The following is a 21,652-nucleotide window of genomic DNA, read 5'->3' as shown; positions in this document are numbered from 1 at the left end:
AGGACATGACCCAAGAATGGTCAAGTTAAAATGTAAACACAATGATTTCTTTTAGTGAATATTAAAATTTAAGATAAAAACCTTGCTCATTTAAAGAAAATTATAATTAAAACCCTGAGATCACAGGGTTTTGAACTTAATTATTTTCTAATAGCTTATTTAGTTTTTGCAGAATTTTTGGTAATAACCCTGGGAATTAGGCTATAATATAGAAGTTGTTGAATATGCAAAAACCTAAGCATTGACTTACGGATGTTTCTGACAGATCAAAATAATGTCTTTCAAATTCAGAGGATCAAATTATAAAAATTTTCAAATTATAAAAATTTGTAATGAATACACTCTTGAAATTTGTAACAAATGATTTATTTTTTTTTTTACTAAATGGAATAGGCCATGATCAGCTGCACTGTTTTTCTTTACAATCCTTCAAAAAAAGAAAAAATTTGAGCAGTTGCGCAGAACACATTTTAGAGTGATCATTCAATAATGACAACATTTAATATTTTCTGTATTTATAATTAGATTTCTTCATGCCCCTCATTTATTCAAGTAAATTAAATAGGAATATATTAAGCACTATACCAGGCCCAAATAAACATAAAATTTATATCTATCATTGTCCTTGCCCTCATGGAACTTTTTGCCTCCTTTTATTTAAGTTCAATATTGAAATTCTTTTCCTGTTTCCTTTAGGGCCCAGCAGGTCCCATTGGACCACCTGGTCCAGCTGGTCAGCCTGGAGATAAGGTAACAAATAGTTTAGACACAGAAAAGCAAATTCTAATATTTTACATTGAACCCACTGATAACTATGGTTTCCTTTTGTTTTCAGGGTGAAAGTGGTCCAGCTGGGGCTTCAGGTCTTCCTGGTCCTCGTGGTGGACCTGTAAGTTCTATTAAGTATTTATTGATATATTCTTCATGTTTTTACCAATGTTTACAATTCAGAAACTTAAGTCATAAGGAAATCAGCAAAGGAAAAAAAAACAGCCAAAAAAGATTGACCAACAGACTAATAAACATTCAACCCAATTCCAATTCTCTATTTCTACAGAGTGTAATAACTAAACATATACCATTTCCTGAGATATCAATTCCAGAAGCACTCACTTGGAATTTTTTCAGATACAGTAATGGTCTTCTAATTCTGTGCTATTACCATGTGTCCTTTGAAGTGCTTGGAAATGGGATACAAATGAGATAAGAAATAGATTTTTAGCTGTAAGGATAGCAGTTCTACCTAGAAACTGACTTTTAGAGAAGAGTCTCATTTTTCCTTGAATATATAGTCAGATCTCTTTTTATCAAAATGCTTGGGGAATACATATTTTGAAGAATGCAAGAGAAATGTGAGATTATTATGTCTAATATCCACATAATAGACTTTTAGAATTTTTCCCCGTTTTATTACTAGGTAAACATTTTCCTCTAGATAAGGAAATGGCCTTAAATGCAATTTTAGGAAGCAAATGAATTGGATGAAAAGAGATGGAGACATTATCATTTGCTATATGCCATAACTTTCAAATAGCAATATAAATTCTTCAGATGAGGACTTTCTCAAACCCAGTTAGCATAGTCTATTTTTTTTTGTTTACAAAAACTAGGTGATCTCTCTAAGGTCCCTCTAGTTCTAAATGTGATTCTATAATCAGCATTCTCAATTGGTCCAGCTATAAAATATTCAATTATATTCTAAATCACAAGTTATTGGAAGTTACATCAATAAAAAGACTTTAAACCTGAAAATGACAAAAATCAGAATTAGTATTAACTCATAAAATGTGATGATAAATGAGAAGAACAAATAAGAAAGCTAATTCTGCCCAAAATGTTTATCAAGTTAAGGAAAGTCACACCTGAGTGTCAAAGACAGAACTTTTCCTGTGAAATAAAATTATTGCACATTTTATACTACTTTTCTGTCAAAGAAGTAGAAGATATTATCCTAAGAAAAAAGTTTGGCCTTTTATGAATAGAATATTTTTGTTGTGTCAAACAATTATATTTTATGTTATAGGGTGAAAGAGGTGAAATTGGACCCCCTGGGCCTGCTGGCTTCCCTGGTGCTCCTGTAAGTGTAAATGTAGATAGCTAACTCTCTTCCATAGACCTGATAGCTTATTTTCTGAGAAATATTGGTTCTGGATTAGTAGTTAGGGGATGGATTCTATTTACTAGCTGTGGGAACTTGAAAGTTATTTAAATCTTCTCTGTTGCTTCATCTGTAAAATAAAAGAGTTAGAAGGAATGATCTCTAAAGTACTTACAACTCTAATATTCAATAATTTTAACACGGATTGCCAATAGCTAGTTTATTTTATCATACTGAATTGTTCTATAGTTCAATAACTTCATCTATAAAATTGAAATAATAATAACTGCCCCACCTGCCTCACAAAGTACTTGTGAGAATAGCCTCAGAAAATATAGGTAAAACACTCCAAAAACGTATTATATGCCTATATAAAGGTTTTAAAATATAAAACAAAAAATCTACCCCTATACCATACCTTTTTATAATGAATAGAATAATACATATTTTTTAAAATTGTGCAACTATTATTTTCATTCCCACTAGTCTATGGAAGGATTGTTTTATCCAATAAAATTAGCAGTCCAGTTTGTTCCTACTTTGTTATCTCCTGTCATGGAAAGGTAGGGTTTTCTTTGTTTTTATCATGACAAAGTCCAGGAAGAAGATTTTTCTTGCTTCTTCACTTGAGTATATGTACTTTAGGGAATTAATATAATTTAATCCATATGTGTATTTTGACATGTGAATTTATGGTTTGCTGTTTTTGGATGTAGGGACAAAATGGTGAACCTGGTGGTAAAGGAGAGAGAGGTGCTCCAGGAGAAAAAGGTGAAGGAGGTGCCCCAGGTCTGGCAGGGCCCCAAGGAGGCCCTGGCCCAGCTGTAAGTATTCCTTTTTCTTTTCCACAGTCTCCTAAGACAAAGAATGCGTGTCAGTAGAAATTTATAATTTTTACTATGAAATAGCTTATTTTAAAATGTTCCTCAAACATAATTTTTCAAACTATAATTAAAGGCAAGGCTTAATGATGATTTTCATTCCATCTAGGGTCCACCAGGTCCCCAGGGAGTCAAAGGTGATCGTGGCAATCCTGGTGGTCCTGTAAGTATTTTTCTCTTTTATTCTATTTCTGCTCTATGTAACTTCCATTACAATTAATTGATTAGCACTGGTTAGCACAGAAGCAAATATAAAAGCTAAATAGTGCTGCATGGCATCTTTAGTTAGCCATGGTTGTCTTGTAGCCACTAGTAATAGAGCGAAAGAGTTAGAAGATCTGAGTTCTTCCTCTGCTTCTGTCATTCATATGATGGCAAAGCACTTGATTTCCCAATTTTTCTGCCTTTAAGATAGGGGTAATAGAAATTGGTCCCTATTTGCTCCACAAGATTTCATGTGAAATCTTGATTGTATTGTAATTACTTAAAATAAATACTTTATGAATCCTACCCCTGCACAAAATCATCTGATTATTCCCATACAGAAACCATTAATCCTCGAAAGATACAGGTGAAGGATTAAAAAATATCTCCCCAAGCAGGGTTAGCATATGTATTGTAAAATCACAAAAGAAATTCCCATGTAATTAACCATATTTATAAGTGACTAAGAATGACCCAAAGATATTTTGAAAGATTCCATTGCCTAGGAAGTTAGGTCCCATTATCGGGGTCCTAGCCATCTATATCATACACTCTAGACAGTTTGGGTTTTGGGTTGTTTTTTTTTTTTTTCTCTTACAAGTATTTCAAGGGTAATCAAAATGATTATAATTTCACAGGGTACTGCTGGTTTTCCTGGTGCCCGTGGTCTTCCTGGTCCTCCTGGAAATAATGTAAGTTATATCTGGATGTTTTCATGCCACTTATTCTGGCAGGAGCAATACCAGTACTGATCTAGTGACTTAAATACAAATTCCTCACAAACAATGAAGGACAAGAATAGCTTTTTTTTTCTTTTTTTACTACTATGGTCTATTTTTTTTAACTTTTACTTCATTAAGGAGAGAAAGGAAGCAGGATTGCACTTTTTTTTTTGAATAATGCTCAATTATAAGTCTCTATTTTTAACTTTTCTCCAAAGGGTAACCCAGGTCCTCCTGGCAGCAGTGGTGCACCAGGCAAGGATGGACCCCCTGGACCAGCTGGTAGTAGTGGTTCTCCTGGTAATCCAGGAAGTGCTGGTCCAAAAGGTGATGCTGGACCACCAGGTGAAAAGGGACCATCTGGCCCACCAGGAACACCAGTGAGTAACTACATTTTATTACTCACTTATTATTATTCTGTTGTTGTTGCTGTTGTTGTTGTTGTTGTTGTTATGGTTTGTCCTTGTTCTCAAAGAGGACAGTGACATCAGGAAGGTGATGCTGTGACTTGTAAATGAATAGAATTTAAGTGAGGGAGAGCTGTGCAAAGTCACCAGCCTCACTTTCTGCTCTGGAGCCATCCTCACTTATTATATGAGACCTTGGAATCACATATCTAAAATTTTTAAATTCCTTAATCAACTTAATCTTTCCATGTTCTTCTTCTCTTTCAACTCTATTATATTTTTAATAATGATTTCAACTACTCAAATTTGCCCCTCAATTACATATTTTGAAATTTCATCCCTCTACTACTTTACTTAGAACTTTTTATTTATATGTACTCAGGAAGAGAATTGTAGTTTTACATAGTAAGTCGAGTTAAGTGACTTCAAATTTTCAGATTAACAAAATTCAATTTGTAAAACAATATTTTTTGACTTTTAGAACTTTAATACTCTAAGGTACTTCATTTTCTTCCCAGGTACTTATATGGTAATGAGTCTTCTTGGTCCTTTGCAACTAAGGACAAGGGTTACTTAAATAAAGGAAATGTGAATTAAGTAATTGTAACATTTAGATAACATATTTTTGTTCTCTTTCTCAACAGGGAAGTCCAGGTCCATCAGGTATTACAGGTATCACTGGGGCACGAGGTCTTGCAGGACCACCAGGCATTCCAGGTGGTCGGGGAGGACCTGGCCCACAAGGACCCAAAGTGAGTGGAGATTCATGGGTTGCTTAATTGTTTCTCAGTACCTTGAGCATCTTTTGGCATTCACTTTTAAAAATTAGATTTATTTTTGATAAGCAAAATATTTAGCTTCAATATATATCTTCATTTTTAACATAGCCAAAGCTTATTTTCTCAATTTGGCCAATTGAATTCAATTTGTCCTGTGGAGTATGGGAAGAGGGAAACATACTCACTCCTAGAGCTTTTCTTCCAGTAAAGAAGTAGGTCAGAAAGAGGTGTATCTAAGAAATTCACATATGCGAGGGTCTCATGAATCTTTATAAAAGGCAATTACCAAGTGATCCAGAACTGTTCAAATGGCAACATCTGGTGGCTGTCAGTTACACAAAAGAAGCAGGATTACATAGGTCCTCTTGACTCCTAGCTCATTTATGTCAGAAATTAGGGTTTTTTTTTCTTTTTGCAAAAATATCTCGGGCAGAATGTGCCCTGGGTTTGGATATGCCACATCTGGCCTACATGCTATATAATAGTTACCCTAGTTCTAGAATCACATTCAACTGAGAAGAGAGAGGAAGAAAAAATAAAAAGAAGCAAGACGGCACCTGCTTCTGGGTATCAGGCTCCTCTCTAGTGCCACATTTTAACCAAGGTAAGGACGGAATAAAAATTAGTTTGTTATTTCTCTCCACATAGGGTGAAGACGGCAAACCAGGACCCAGTGGTCAAAATGGAGAACGTGGTCCTCAGGGTCCACAAGGTCTACCTGGTTTAAGTGGGATGCCTGGGGAACCTGGCAGAGATGTAAGTCAATCCTTTAGCAGAGTTTCCATGGGCCTCAATTAACCTGATTTTCAACAGCAGCCAATTTGACCTTTATGGATACATCTCAGTTGAGATTTCCAATAATCTAGATAAAGTCATATGACTACATTGTCTTTTCTTTCTTCCTTTCTTTCTTCCTTCCTTCCTTTCTTTTTTATTTAATGAAAGCAGTCTTACGTGGTACAATTTGATTTGGGCTTCATGATCTAGAGTCATGATTATTCATTTAAAAAAGGATCATTCGAAGAATAATAAAAAATGTTAGAAGGGCATAGGGTTACAAGAATTCCTAGGAGACAGGGGAGGAGCTAAAATGCTTGCTTGTCTTATTTTATCTCTTAAGCTGTAGTAGCAACTTTATTAATATGTTGATAGGTTCAAGTAGTTTTAATTCTCTTCCTCTTTCCTCATTAGGGAAATCCTGGATCAGATGGGCAGCCAGGCCGTGATGGTGCTCCTGGTGGCAAGGTACAATTTGAAGGATCTCTGGTATCCTCAAAAGGACTGTCCTCCTTTTTCCCAGTCTCTGAGAAAGAGATGGCTCTTCTTGTTATGACCAGTCCTTCTATATCTGTACTTGATCCCAGCCCTTTTCATCTTCTCATCTTCAATCATTCTCTTGTTTCTTTCTAATCCTTAGCTTCTCTCTGTGTCATAACTGATTCCTTCCCTACTCCTGACAAATCTGTCCAAATTTCCCCATTCTTAAAAAATCCTCACTAGCCCCTACCATGCCCTCCTCGAGTTATCATCCTTTGCTACTATTAGTGTTTGAATACCATTTGAAATGCTGTGATTTTTTTCATCAATGAAGACAGTAAAACAAATTTATGAATCATGCAATATATATGTATATATATATATATATCTGTATATCTTCTACTTTTCTTAGCCAAATTCCTTGAAAATGCTTCCAATATTACCTTCTTTCACTTCCTTCACCCTCATTTTCTCCTCAATCCTTCTTGATCTGACTTTTGTCTTCATTGATCATTGAAACACTTCTCTAAATGTACCAATGATCTCCTAATTTCCAAATCTGATGATCTTTTCCCCAGTTTTAATCCTTCTCCTCCAATCTGCTCCAATTGACACTATTGAATACTCTCTCCTCCTGCATTCTCTCTGTTCTCTGTATTTTTGGAACACTGCTCTCTCCAGGCACAAATTCCACCCCTCTTTCCACTCCTTCTCTATCTCCTTAATGACTTAACTTTCACATCATGATTCCTTTGTGAAGGTGGTTCTCAAGACTATATCCTGGGCTCTCTTCTCTTCTCACTTTATACTCTTTCAGTAACCTCACTGGCTTCCATGGGTTTATAATATCTGTGTAAATAACAACCAGATCCATATATCCAACCTTAATCAACCTCAATAGTACCATATCACCATTTAGTACCACATCACCAGTACCCTATTTGACATTTCAAAATGAATATCCTGAGGATATCTCAAACTCAACTGCCAACAGTCAAAAACTGAGCTCATTATTTTCCTTCAAAACCCTCCTGACTCTCAAACTTCTTCATTTCTGTCAACAGCACCACTCTCCTGCTTTCTTAGGTTCATACTTCCAGTATTATCCTGGAATCCTCCACTTCTTTTACTCCACATATCAAATCAATTGTCAAATCTTGCCCTTTGTACCTCTATATCATCTCTTGCATCTCATCTCTTTTCTCCATCGCTGCAGCTATCACTTTAATTTAGAATCTCATCACCTCTTACCTAGAGTACTGCAACTGTTTTCTTTCCTCCAAGTCTCACATCACCCCAATTCACCCTACACAGTCTTGACAAAATAATTTATATTAAGTGTAAATCTTACTATGCCACTCTGCTATTCAAGCAATTGCAGCAGCTTCCTATTGCCTCTAAAATAAAATATAAACTCCTGTGTTTAGTTTTCAAAGCCAAACAGAACACAGGGGACACAGTTTCCTGTGCCTGAAATGTATTCTCTCTTGACCTCTGCCTCATAGAGCCCCTCACATCTTTAAGATACAACTCAAGCAATACTTTCTAAATGAATTTTGTCCTGATTCCTCCAACTGGTAATGCCCTCTCTCCCAAACTACCTTGCATTTAACTACTTGGTATATATTTATATTCATTCACTTTGTAGTTATAGTGTACATATTTATATATGTACTTGTTATTCCTCCCTTATAATGAATTCTCATTATGAGTAGTGATTTTTTCATTCTTTGTACTTGCATCCCCAGTGCCTAGCAAAATGTCTGGCATATAGTAGATGCTCAACAAATACATATTTGATTGCTGAAGGGATAGATGGATAATTGGAAGGTTAATTCAATACAGGCTATATTACGTTTACTCCGTACTTTGTGAATTTATTTACAGGGTGACCGTGGTGAAGGTGGTCCTCCCGGATCTCCTGGGTCTCCTGGACATCCTGGCCCTCCTGGCCCCGTCGGTCCAGCTGGAAAAAGTGGAGATAGAGGAGAAGCTGTAAGTTCAAATAGGATCAGCCTTATTTTGTGTGAATCTCTCTCTATCTATCGATAGAGAGAGAGAGAAAGAGAGAGAGAAAGTGAGAGAGATAGAAAGACAGAGATACATGTACATATATAATGCATGTGTGTATATATATATGCATATATATCCATATATATGCATATATATCAGTAGATGGAAGAATCTCAGATTCTGGAATTTCTTCACTTATTCACCAAGTAGAAGAAGGGATATGTCTTTTTAAAATCTCACTTTTACAGTAGAGAAATGATCACTTCTGACTTGAAATTGCATAATAATGATACCAAGGAATAGAAAACTGTGTTTCTAGTAAATTAAAAGCTGGATTAATGAAGTTGTTTTTTCTGCAAGCCTAGCTTAATGCATCTTCTAAGGTAAAGTAGGTATTATGGGTATTATTATCCTCATTTTTTAGATGAGGAAACTGAAGTTTAAACATTTTAATTGACTTTCTCATGGTCACACAACTAGTGTCAGAGTAAAGATTTGAATCCAGATGTTCTGACTCTGTCCAGAACTCTATCGACTAAATAATAAATGGTCATTTCAAAAAGATGTTTGAAATTTTGTAAGAAGTTATGTCAAAAGTTAAAAACCATCCCATTAGCATTTTTCTTTTGGTCTAGAACTATGATTTTGTGTATTTAGGTAATTTCCTGGTGTGGAAGATCCATCCAAGGTTACCTATCAGGAACTCTACTGTTAGAGAATTGCCTCTCACACTGAAGGGGCCCATGATCTTGCGGCTAGTATACATCAATATACTTAACTTGAGGTTTTCCTGACTCACTGACAAGAATATGTTGATGTTATTCAGCAATTTAAAGTGGAACTTTGATTACCAACATTGAATCCAGGCTAAAGCAGAAAAGGCAATGTAACTATTCTTACCTGGTATAGGAATAGTTTCAGAGGTTCTTAAAATGAAGTTTATTTAAACACATTTGAAAGCACTAAAATAAGAGTTTTGAATCTCAGCATTTAAAAAATAATGTTATGAACTAACCTATCTTTTAAATTTAGGGTCCTACTGGTCCTGGTGGTCCTGCGGGTCCTGCTGGTGCTCGAGGTGCTCCCGTAAGTGATATCTTTACATCTGGAAGCAACAGAAAACTCTTATCTGACATGGTCAGGGAATTGAAAATTGCTAGATGACAGTCACAGCACATTCCACAAAAGGATTTCCAATGTTAAATTAATTAGAAAAACAACACCAATAATGACTGGGTCAGTGCCTTCAATTGTTACAATTACACAGGCATTTATGAAAGGTGTGATATGAATTGGAGCCTGAGGATATGAATCCCCAAGTGAAGAAAATTTCCTACCCTCAAGAAGTCTACCTTCTAAAGGGTGCCTTGACATAGTTGATATTCATTTTTTTCAAATGGTCATTAAATTATCCCAATGGAAATATGGGAAATGGAAAAATGAATAAAATATATTTACATTGGGAATGATACAGAGTATAATTAAATTTTTCTTTGATGACTCAGAAGGTAACTCAGGATCTCAGAGCACCTCAGAATTATCATTTAAGCTTCAATTATTGTTATTCTATCACTGTGTGAGCCCATTTTAATACAGAAATTTATTAACTATTGCAAATGCAAACCTATAATGTTATTTCCCAATGTATTTCTACAGGGTGCTCAAGGTCCACGTGGTGACAAGGGTGAACCTGGTGAACGAGGCAGTAATGGCGTCAAAGGACATCGTGGTTTCCCCGGGACTCCTGGTCCACCAGGTTCCTCAGTAAGTATTTAAATTTTTTAAAGGTCTTTTTGTTAGTTAAAACAAGGCCACTAAGGGTGCAAATATTTGTAACAAATTTTCACATTAAGCTCAGTAGTTGGTCTTATCCTAATCTTACGTGTTTCATTCCATACTCCTATGGAGCTAAAGGACTCTGTGTTTATTCATCCATCTTAAAAACTACCATGTGATTCATTCTCCATTTAACATCACAACTCATCACATGAACAAGTTATTGTTGCAGAGAAAAGGAAAAATGCCTGAATAATAATCCATCTTTTTTTATTGTATCACGTCCAATGAGATGTAACCATCTATTTTAAATAGTATAGCTATTAATTCATTTCAGTACATGAGGCTCTAGTACAGGAGTTAGAGAGGAAAATAATATATGTTTTGTATTGTTTCTCATATAATTCGTTTAACCTCCTCATTTAATTAGGAGGTTAGAGGTAAATAAATTCACAGGATTTATGTTGAACTGATATTCTAATTAAGAAAGTAGTTTTTAAAATTATATGTCTTTGTTATGAAAAGACATCTTTTACATTTGTATCCCCAGTGCCTGGACTACAATAATTGCAAAATAAATGCTTGTTGACTTTGTTGAACTTGACCATGATATTAATTAGCAAATATGCAAATACACTTATTTCAAGATTAATAAAGAAAACTCTACGAAATAAATTCTGGAACTTTCATTTTTCTTTTTAAAAGTAAAGAATATTATGGGTAAGAAGAAAGAATCAATAAAGAGATGACTAAATTCTCAGCTTCTCCAGGTAGATGTTAGAGATACTCTATCTTAGAGTTAGCTTGACTAAATAGAGAATATAAGAGATGAAGCTTAATGGATCACTTTAAGTTTCATGATCATGACACTTAATCTTATGATTAATGACTTTTGGAACTTTTGAGAATTTCTTAACTAATGTTCAAACTAACCTACCTTTCAGGGTGCACCTGGTCACCAAGGTGCTGTTGGCAGTCCAGGACCTGCAGGCCCCCGGGTAAGTAGTATTGAGAGATGACTACATGTTGAAAATTTTATAGGGCTATTTGAAAATGAAGAAAATTACTCAGTTGGTGAGATTTCAGTGAGATAACATAAATCCATTTGAAAAGAGGTTTCTCATGATTAATTTTGTCTATTACCATTTTCTTATCTATTGTATGTATTTCTTTGGTTTTGATAATTGTTTTTTTTTAATCTTGTTCAGGGCCCTGTTGGACCCCATGGACCCCCTGGCAAAGATGGAGCAAGTGGACATGCAGGTCCCATTGGTCCTCCAGGCCCCCGAGGGAACAGAGGAGAAAGAGGGTCAGATGTAAGGAGAAAATTATTTACATTTAAATTGTTATTTTTCCTTTCACTCAGTATCAGAAATATGAAGTTGAATCTGTATGTTTAGGATACCAAAAAAAGTTTTGTTTAAATCCAAAAAAAATACTTCTTCTTTATAGCTTAAATTATAAGATTGAGATTGTAGATACCACTATGACTTTAGGAAATATATATTGACTTTCCACAATAATACTAAAGCAAATGGTTGAACATTTTCTAAAAAACCATCTAGCTGTTTTGTCAAAATAACAAGCATACAACTGGCCCTTTATTTTTTTAAAAATTAAAGTTTTAAGTCATTACCCTATTAGAATCATTAAATTTAGAACTGGAAGGCACCTTAGAAACCATATAGTCTCATTCTTTCTTTTTAATATATGAGTAAACTGAGACTCTGAGTAATTAAGTTTCTTAAAGTAACTCATTGTAGTATCTAAGTAGTAGAGCCAGGATTTTAACCCAGTTCTATGAGTTCAAATTTGAAACCAGTTTCCTTTCCACTGCCACACCTCTCCGTTTTTTAAGTTATATTCTCCAGGGAATCTTGTGAACTCTTTCCACATAGCTTTTCCAAAACAATAATTAACATTGAATCATTGTCCACACTTTCCTCATTTCTTAGGGTTCTCCTGGTCACCCTGGAAACCCGGGTCCTCCTGGCCCACCTGGTGCTCCTGGTCCCTGCTGTGGTGCTGGTGCTGCTGCTGCCTATGGACCTTCCCAAGAAAAAGCTGCTCCATACTATGGAGATGAGCCCTCAGTCAACACTGAAGAAATTTTGTCCTCACTCAAATCGATGAATGGACAAATAGAAAGCATCATTAGTCCTGATGGATCACGAAAAAATCCTGCGCGTAATTGCCGTGACCTGAAATTCTGCCATCCTGAACTCAAGAGTGGTATGTGCGTTAGAATGGAAATTGCTTCCATTGCAAGGGTAAATTTAGCAAATGCGAGAAATGGCATGCTTTATCCCTCTATGATGTGGATCATTTTTTTCTAAGAAATGAAAAAGTGAAACAAAGATACTATAGAAGTAGTACTTAAAGGAATTAAATAGAAATGATTGAAATAATACTCTTCCAAACTGCTTTGTGGAAGGGAAACATTAAATTTGTTAGTAATCCCAAATAGTTAAGATAGCTATGAAAAATACCTGTTCTGATCACCTTGGTGTTGTCATCAAAATTAGACAACAGAAAGTACAGATAGTATTAAAACCACGTCAAGGTGTCAGGATATTAGTTTTCTGTGAATCTGACACTTTCCTTCTAGACTCATAGCAATTTAGTGTTAAAAGGAACCTTAGAACTTGAACTAGAGTATATCTCCCTATTTAGTGCAAAAATTCACTCTATGGGTGTCCTTGACAGGTGAACTGTCAGCCTCTCATGATACTTATATTGACAGGAAACACACTATTCTAGCTTTGTACTTAGTTAAGAGAAAACTAAGTTTTCTCGCAGATCTTATACTATAAAACATCAGTACATGAAATACACAATCAAATACTCTCATGTGAAGCTCAGATTCCTTTCTCATGGGGTCAATCTTAAGAATGTATTGCTACATTCAACCTAGATGAAATAATGAATTTTCCAAATGAACTTCTTAACCATTGTTCTACATTGTGTATCTTCAGGACAATACTGGGTTGATCCTAACCAAGGCTGCAAGATGGATGCTATCCAAGTGTACTGTAATATGGAAACTGGTGAAACATGTATAAATGCCAGCCCCATGAATGTTCCACGGAAGAACTGGTGGACAGATTCCAAAGGTGAAAAGAAACACATTTGGTTTGGAGAGTCCATGAATGGTGGTTTCCAGGTAAGGAGGGAAATGTTTTTATCAGCCTCCCAATAAGATAAACCAAATTTATCTGATTCCCTACTATCCCTCTCCACTTCCCTTTTCTTCAGTTTGACAAATATTTATTAAGTGTGTCCAAAGCAAAGTTATTTAGCAATTTTAATAACAATAGTAAAAGTTAAAATTTATATCATACTTACTATGTACCAGGCACTGTGCTAAGTGCTTTACAGTTATTCTCTTCTTTGATCCAACAGCCTTGGTAGGTAGGTAGGTACTATTATTATCCCCGTTTTACAGATGAAAAACTGAGGCAAACACGAGTTGAGTGATTTGTCCAGGGTCATGCAGCTAGTAAAAGTCTGAGACCGAACTCAGGTCTTCTGAACTCTGTTCCTGGCACTATACCACCTACCTGCCTCTAGGGAAAGGGGAAGGGGTAGTGTCTGGACCTGTGATTTCTTAACATAGGGAGTTCTCAGTGAGTAAACTCCCTCTATCTGTGCAGATCCATAAATTATAGGATTTAGAGTATCATCTGGAGTGATACTTGCCCAGAACCACACAGCCTGGCCTAGAGTATAAGAGGTTGAATGTATGCCATGAGATATTAGCCCTCTATCCTCTGTACCACGTTTTCTCTTAAGTTAATGAAATGAGTATTCTAAATGATGAAATAGTACTGAGGAGTTTTCATTTAGCTACATGTTTTTCAGGGCAAAAGAAAGCTTAAGAATTAGGTTAACTGAATCATTCATTCTTATGATAGAAATATATTTATTAAAATTTTCTGATATATATTTTTTACATTGACAATATATATAATATTAAAATAAAATACAAATTTAATTCCTAATTACTATTTTTATATGGATTATTTTGGTGTGGAAATTTCCTCTACTGTTCTTACCAGCATGTCCTCTGTATTTCATACATTTAGAGTGTAGTCTTTTGGCACTAAGATGTTTTGGCATGATTTAAGTATTCCTGACTCCAAGACTGGTCCTACACCATGAATCCTACCACTGCACTCCCATAAATAGATATGAGATAGAGAGAGAGAGACAGAGACAGAGACAGAGACAGAGAGACAGAGAGTAACAGAGACAGAGAGGAGGAGGAGGAGGAGGAAGGGAGGGAGGGAGAGGGAGCAACAGAATAGGAGAGAGAGAGAGAGATTACTCTCCACAGGTAACATTTCTTTCACTTCGTCCACTGTGACTGGCCTGCTAGTAAATACAATCTCAAAATTCAATCTCAAAAAACTAGAACTAAAATTTTGAACTCTTGGATAATTTTCTTTCTTTTTTTTTTTTCTACCACAGTTTAGCTACGGTAATCCCGAGCTTCCTGAAGATATTCTCGAGGTTCAGATGGCATTCCTCAGACTTCTTTCCAGCCGTGCTTCACAGAACATCACATATCATTGCAAGAACAGCATCGCTTATATGGATCAAGCCAATGGGAATGTAAAGAAAGCTCTGAAGTTGATGGGTTCCAATGACGGTGAATTCAAGGCTGAAGGAAATAGTAAATTCACATACACAGTTCTGGAAGATGGTTGCAGTGTAAGTGAACAATTTAAATATTCTTTGTTTAGTGTTTAAAATTCTACCTTGGGGACTGCTTAATTTAGAGGGCAGCCTAAGTACACAGAATGTCTCTACCCTTTCCTGTTATCCCTCAACTCATTCATGAATGGAAGGATAACTGTTCTCCACATCTAAAATACATCCCATGTAAATATGCAGTAAGCAAAGCTATCAGTCCTTCATGGTCATGATGGTAAGTTCTGCATCTCTGGGAGAATTCAGAACCACGCCCTCTAAAATCAGGTAACCCTGAGTGGGCTCAAGCATGCCATTTTATATTAAAAATTTTCAACAAGGAAAACTGAAGGCTTCTTGTATGGCAAGTCCCAAGTAAACTAGTAAAATGCCATGGGAGCTATTTCTCCATATCTAAGCAACTTATGAAATACTGTTGATTTTCATGTCATTAATGCACTCCTTTCCTCTCTTTTGCTCCTTTTTTCCCACAGAAACACACTGGGGAATGGGGTCAAACGGTGTTTGAATACCGAACACGCAAGGCTATGAGACTGCCCATCATTGATATTGCTCCCTTCGATATTGGTGGTCCTGATCAAGAATTTGGTGTGGACATTGGCCCTGTTTGCTTTTTGTAAACTAAGGAATTTGTTCTCTCTGAAAGCCCAGCAAACAAATCCACACTCCAACTGTGTTCCTCTTGTTCTAATCTTGTCAACCAATACAGGTGAACAACTGTATTCCAGTTATTTATTTCCAAAATTTCTGGAAAAAAAAAAGATGATTTGACAGAAAGGGATCATTTTTGTTTTGCTAGTACACCAAATACAATTCAAATGCTTTTGGCTCTATTTTTTTTTTACCAATTCCATCTTCAAAATGTCTCAGTGGTGCTATAATAAACTTCAACAGTCTTACAACAATTCTGTGTTCCAGTCTTTGAATGCTGCCCCAATTGCAAGGCACTGAATACCCCATGCATGAACAATTTATCCTCCTTTCTGAGATAGTAAAAAGAAAAAGATAGAAAGGACTTCCCTGTTTCAACTACCTCATCTTGGACAGAAACTGGGATGAATTAACTGTCTCATCAAAAACAAAAACAAATGAACAAACAAAAACTCTATGTTCATTTGAGAGATTTATAAATTCAATTTGTTCATTTCATAAAACTGGTATAGTTCCATGCCAATGGGTAGTGGACAAAGTACAGGCTAGTGCAAGGATTGAGCAGCAGCCCCTCTTTTTATAAAAGCTACTCATTTTATTAATGGATTTGAATCTATTTTTTCAAAGGTGCTTCTACACTTTCTTATCATTGCTGGTCAAGACCACGAAAACTTGGGAAGGCAAATATGATGGTGCTAATCTATTTTCACTTTAAAAACTGCAGGTCAGATTATTGTTGACTTGCACTAAAAAAGCCTAGATTTACATTCGTCAATGTTTCCTGTTGAAGATTGTTCTTGAGGACTTTCTCCTTTCATTGTGTATATTTCAAGAAATAGCCTAGATGGTGAGGCTACTTTGGTCCCATTAACACAGTAAGCATGTTGAAGGATAACCATCTTTGTAAGCTTGTATGTGGTTGTTGGTCTTTTGCTCACAGAGACACATAATAAAATCTAATAAAATTTCTCATGGTCAAATTTTTCCCTCTTTTTTGTCCCTTTCCATATCTTTAACTAACATAAATCTACATAAGGGGAATTCTTCATGAATCCATAATTTTTCTGGAAATTTTTAGATTGCAATTATCGAACTGGAAAGGTAACTGGGTTCAGAGACTCTCAAGGGTGAGTGGGGGGAATGAAAGAAGGAATAATGCCCAGAGGAGAATCCTCCAGAATTTTAGAACATAATACATTCCCTGTATCTTAGGAGTAATAATACTCTGCACATTCCATTATAAGTTTCAATATTTAGAGGACAAAGGGACCTTAGGCATCCTATCATCCAAGTCCCTCATTTTATAGCTAAGGAAACTGAAGCTTTTAAGGTAAAATGATTTTTCTAAGGCCACAAAACTAGAAAGTAGCATAGCTGGGATTCGAACTCAGATTTTCTTACTCGAAATCCAACACTCTTTCTACTATACTTTTTTATATTGTAGATAACCATAATAAAACTATTTTAACTAGGCTCTCATGTAGAAGAATTTACCCTTACTTACTTGTCTTTCCCTGATATATCAAAATCCCAACATAAATTATTTTATGTAGCAGAGATGTTTCTGTTGCAAGCAAGAGTATTTTTAAGTTTGCTTTTTTTAATGTCTGGAATACTGGAAATAGTATAATGTCAGATTCCAGAGCCTTCCCAGTGATGGGGAATAATGGGATGGAGAAGAATACTGGGAACTGATCAGATTGGGGGACATCGTAGGATCAGGAAATATTTATGAATTAGTGAATGTTACTGTGCCTATTTAGGGACTCCATTTTTCCAACTCCCTCTCTTAAAAGTGATGTTAAATCAAAAGACCTCATTGCTAGTCTTTTGGGAGCTGAACTCCAAGGGTAGGCAGTACCTCCACAACAATATGGCACCACTTCTTATTTTCAACATCTCTTTTTCCACTCCCTTCCTAGGAGAGTCTAGTGGATCTCTAGGAGCAGTGACTCAGCCCACGTTGTTTATCCATGTATCATAACTCATAGGATCATAAGATCACAGATTTAGAGCTGAGAAGGACTTTCGAGGTTATTAAGTCCGAGTTCTTTCTTTTACAGATGAGGAAAGTGAGGTCCATTGAAATGAAATGTCTTGACTAATGACATACAAGTCATAGTGTAAGTAGTAGAGCCAGGATTTGACCCCAGATTTCTTGACAATATCTAATTCTGTTGCCTCAAAATCATGTTGTCATCTCTATAATAACATGAAGGAAAAACTATTGCACATGGTTCTCCCCACATGCTGATGGTGCTTTCTAACTAAAAGTTCATCAATTCATTTTTTAATAATGAATCTCACAGAACAGTGACTCTTCAAACTTAGCATCCTTTGTGATTGTATTTATTGCCCAAAGAAACACATTCTCTCCTTATCTACATCACCTACATCACCAAAATAATAATTCACCATTTCTAATGAGTGAGCTAAAAATGGCAATATGCCTCCATAATTATTCAATTCACTAAAAGGAAGTGAAGTAGGCAAACTCAACACTCAGAATAGAAGAATTTGCTTTGAATTTCATTATCATTGGTTTATTCATGAAGCAGTAATTTGTTGGTCACTCTGGCATTGACAGTGATGGAACTAAGCTTCTACAAATGGTATAAGATAAAAAGGAAACTAAAAATCCAAAGTGATGTTTCTTTAAGGCATCTAAAAGAGTGGTTTTCCCCCAGTATTGTCATTTCCTCTTTTTTATTCCCGATTCAGCCTCTTGAAATCTAATTGTCTCTCTCACCATTCTACTCAACAGCTTTATCCAAGGTTGAGTACAGTACATGTGTAAAATGCAATGACTTTTCTACTGCTAAGTCCAATGACCTCTTTACGGACATTGCATTCTGGACTACTTCTTCCTCTTTCTTGATACTCTTTCCTAACTTGGTTTCTGTGACATATCTTCCTCAAGGTTTTTCACCTGCCTTTCTGTTATTTTTCTGTTTATGTTGGATTCTCATCCCTCTTCCACCCCTTAAATGTGAATATTTTCCAAGTCCCCATTTTCAGATCTATTCCTTTTCTCCACTTTCTCCCTCTATCCACTCTAATCATCACCTCTTAACAAATAACTCCTAAGTTTTTATTTCTACTCCCTCTACAACCTCTTCCCAAAACTCTGGTCCCATATCCCCAGTGGCCTGTTGGATAATTCCATGGACATATTCTGTTGACAACTTAAACCCGGCAAGTCCAGAATTGAAATATGCCCCTCCCCAAAAAACCAAACACACATCCAAATTATTTACTTCTATTGTTTGGCAATCACATCATCCTAGTCATTCAGATTCATAATCTCAAAGTTACCATTGATATTAGCTCTCACAATCCCATATTACTATAGCCATAACCCCAAGAGATACAGTCCTCCAAAAACCACAACTCAATTTTGTCCCTTCTTACAAAGGATTCCTAAAGTACACAGAGATGTCTCCTTATCCTTTTCTTCCCCATCTACAATTTACCAGCACCCTCCCCCATATAAAAGTAAATTTTCTTTGCAAAAAATAGCAGTTTCCTTCAGGATTAAACTTCCTTGAAAAAGAGTCAGAGAAGATAATTAAAGTGTACTGCTTCCTTATTGCCTTGTTTGATGAATTTTCCTTTGAAAAAAAATCATGTAAAATGTCCATAATACTCTGCCACTACTATAATCCTTCCATTCATGCCCCTCCAGGGTTGTGATCGTAATCATATCTAAATACTAAAACCTCTTATGTGACCAGTCTCCTATATTCACACTTCCCCACATTTCTTTGATCATCTTAGCAAAAATAATCACTCATCTTTCCTTTCTCAGTATGAATCTGCTATCATGTTCTTCCTTCTTTTGTACTCATTTCTTCAAAAGACCCTAGCATACATAATCTCTATAATGTTACCACATCCATAGCAAGCAAGGGCTGGAATGGGAAAAGGAGAAAAAAAAAAAAGCCCTACACAATCTGCCTCTTCCCTACCTTTTCCAGTCTACTTACACATTATTCCCTCAACAGTACTTATCCTTCTCTCTATTGCTTTCACAGAATACCCCATCTCTCAATTCCTTGTCTTTTCAATGATTCTCTCCCATGCCTGGAATGCTCTCCCAACTTCCCTGGTTTCCTTAAGACTCAGCTTAAATCCCAGCTTGTACAAGAGACCTTTCCTGCTTGCTCTCCCTTCAAATCCCAACTAGTGCCTCCCCTCTATTACCTTTCATCTATTCTGTATAAATCTTATATGTACATAGTTATTTGTATATAATCTTTTAGTAGAACATGAGCTCCTCCAAGGCAGGATTGTGTTTTTGCCTTTTTTATTCTCAGTACATATGACAGTGCCTAGCACATAGTAAGCATTTAATAAATGTGTTAACTGAATAATAGCAAAATTATCTTATCATTATGTAATAGGAAGGAACAACAGTAGCATACAATTTCCAACCTTTGACCCCAATAGCATAGGATTCATGTGTAACCAGTAAGCATTGTTGTGAGACAAGGTTTGGCTATGCAAGCATCTCCTTCTTTCTCATCAGGTAAAAGGGCCAGACAGGTTCTTTACAATCCACACCTTTCTCATCCCACTAAAGGACCCAAAGGACATTACTCTCTTTGGAGCCATATTTCTACCTTCTCCTTCATTCAGAGATGAGAGATACCCTGAGATACCCATGTTCCAAGATTCGCCTAGCTCTTGTTACAACAAAGACCCAATTCACTTAGGGATTGAATTGGTTCTGATTTACATGGGTTTGCCATTTCCTTCTCCAGCTCATTTGACAGATGAAGAAACTGAGGCAAACAGGGTTAAGTGACTTTGCTAGGGTCATACACAAGCAATTATCTGAGGCCAGATTTGAACTCAGGTATTCCAGACCCAGGGCTCTGTCCACTGCACCATCTAGCTGCCCTGCAATTTAGGAGCTTATGTAAAAATATTAATAATCAAAACCTGATTCTTTTCTAAATATATCTGTGAGCTTCCAGTTAGGATGAAATCCTAACGTCCTGGACAGAGTTTTAAATGTCAGATATAGTTTTAGCTATTTGTCTTCTTAGTTGTTCTCCATCTTCATCAGATCAAAATCAAAATATAGTCAGGTATCATAAAGCAGATACAATTTTTGTCATAAAAAAGGAGGAAATAGAAACAGCTGAAAGAAATAGAGGATAAACCATATAAAAGTGTCTGCCATCCCAGGCTTTGTCCTTCCATTGATTCTCCCAAGCTTTAGACTCCAATTGTAGTCCAGTCACCCCACTGAAAGTTCTTCTAGCCTGTAGATGCCTAGCAGTTGAGTAGCCTTCAGTGCTTAGTCTCTTGTCCTGGAATTTGTTGCATTGTTGCAGAATACCTGGAGGGGCCACCTCTCTTCATTCACCATCATTCTGCTGCAATTGCAAACTGCTTCCCTATCAACTGCCATCTATTCTCCCCATAACAGAAAGCAGAAAGCCCTTTCTTCATCTCTGGCACTGCCCAACCAGCAAAATAGTTAATACTGAGTCCTCATTTAAGCCTAGTCAGCAAAACAGTTCATGGCCTTTATCAAATAGTTCTTTGGGTTAGATAACAAACAACAACCACAACAACAATAACATTTATGATTCGCAAATGCTTTATATGTGTTATCTCATATGGTCTTTGAGGTAGTGCTATCATTATCTTCATTTCATAGATGAGAAAAGTGAGACTGTGAGAAATTAAGTGACTTCCTCAGAGTCACGCAGCAATCGAGTGTCAGAGGGAACTCAGGTCTTCCTGACTCTAAGCCCAGTACTACATCCATTTTGCCATCTGGTTTCCTAGTTCAACAGTAACAATAGGGTTTATGCATGAGGTCTCTACACAAAGAGAAGGACTTCAAGAACAAATGATGTGAATTAAACTTTTGTCACACATATTTCTTACTCCTATGCCTTACTACTATTTTGGTCTAAATTTAAGGCTACTCCTTCCTTGGATGTTGTGTATAATTGTGGGAAGGAGTGAACTAGGTTCTTAAGAGAAGATTTTGTATTAACTATCTTTACCATATTATCTGAGAGTAGTAGTAATTGCCTTCTGGGTACCCAACCTGCCAACTCAAATGGAAATTAGCTTCTTCTTCTTTCTTCTTCTTCTTCTTCTTCTTCTTCTTCTTCTTCTTCTTCTTCTT

At 36.1% G+C, this 21,652-nt stretch overlaps 1 protein-coding gene across 1 annotated transcript in view; it reads left to right on the top strand.

Annotated features, from left to right (window-relative positions):
- The window catches only part of COL3A1 (collagen type III alpha 1 chain), a 64,766-nt gene extending 48,285 nt beyond the window's left edge, over nt 1-16,481 (top strand). The window contains exons 33-51 of the mRNA XM_027865828.1: nt 697-750; nt 836-889; nt 2,024-2,077; nt 2,815-2,922; nt 3,089-3,142; nt 3,822-3,875; nt 4,124-4,285; nt 4,957-5,064; nt 5,740-5,847; nt 6,283-6,336; nt 8,236-8,343; nt 9,394-9,447; nt 10,018-10,125; nt 11,082-11,135; nt 11,346-11,453; nt 12,093-12,369; nt 13,113-13,300; nt 14,608-14,850; nt 15,324-16,481. Of these exons, the coding sequence (XP_027721629.1) occupies nt 697-750; nt 836-889; nt 2,024-2,077; nt 2,815-2,922; nt 3,089-3,142; nt 3,822-3,875; nt 4,124-4,285; nt 4,957-5,064; nt 5,740-5,847; nt 6,283-6,336; nt 8,236-8,343; nt 9,394-9,447; nt 10,018-10,125; nt 11,082-11,135; nt 11,346-11,453; nt 12,093-12,369; nt 13,113-13,300; nt 14,608-14,850; nt 15,324-15,470 (2,097 nt within the window). The 3' untranslated portion in view covers nt 15,471-16,481. The remainder of the gene's footprint in view (nt 1-696; nt 751-835; nt 890-2,023; nt 2,078-2,814; nt 2,923-3,088; nt 3,143-3,821; nt 3,876-4,123; nt 4,286-4,956; nt 5,065-5,739; nt 5,848-6,282; nt 6,337-8,235; nt 8,344-9,393; nt 9,448-10,017; nt 10,126-11,081; nt 11,136-11,345; nt 11,454-12,092; nt 12,370-13,112; nt 13,301-14,607; nt 14,851-15,323) is intronic.
- The last annotated feature ends 5,171 nt before the right edge of the window (nt 16,482-21,652 follow it).

This window comes from Vombatus ursinus, unplaced genomic scaffold (assembly GCF_900497805.2).
Source record: "Vombatus ursinus unplaced genomic scaffold, bare-nosed wombat genome assembly UNPS02014779.1, whole genome shotgun sequence".
Taxonomy (NCBI): Eukaryota; Metazoa; Chordata; class Mammalia; order Diprotodontia; family Vombatidae; genus Vombatus; species Vombatus ursinus.
Note: the sequence above shows the minus strand (reverse complement) of the source record. Positions and strands in the feature narration are given on the sequence as shown.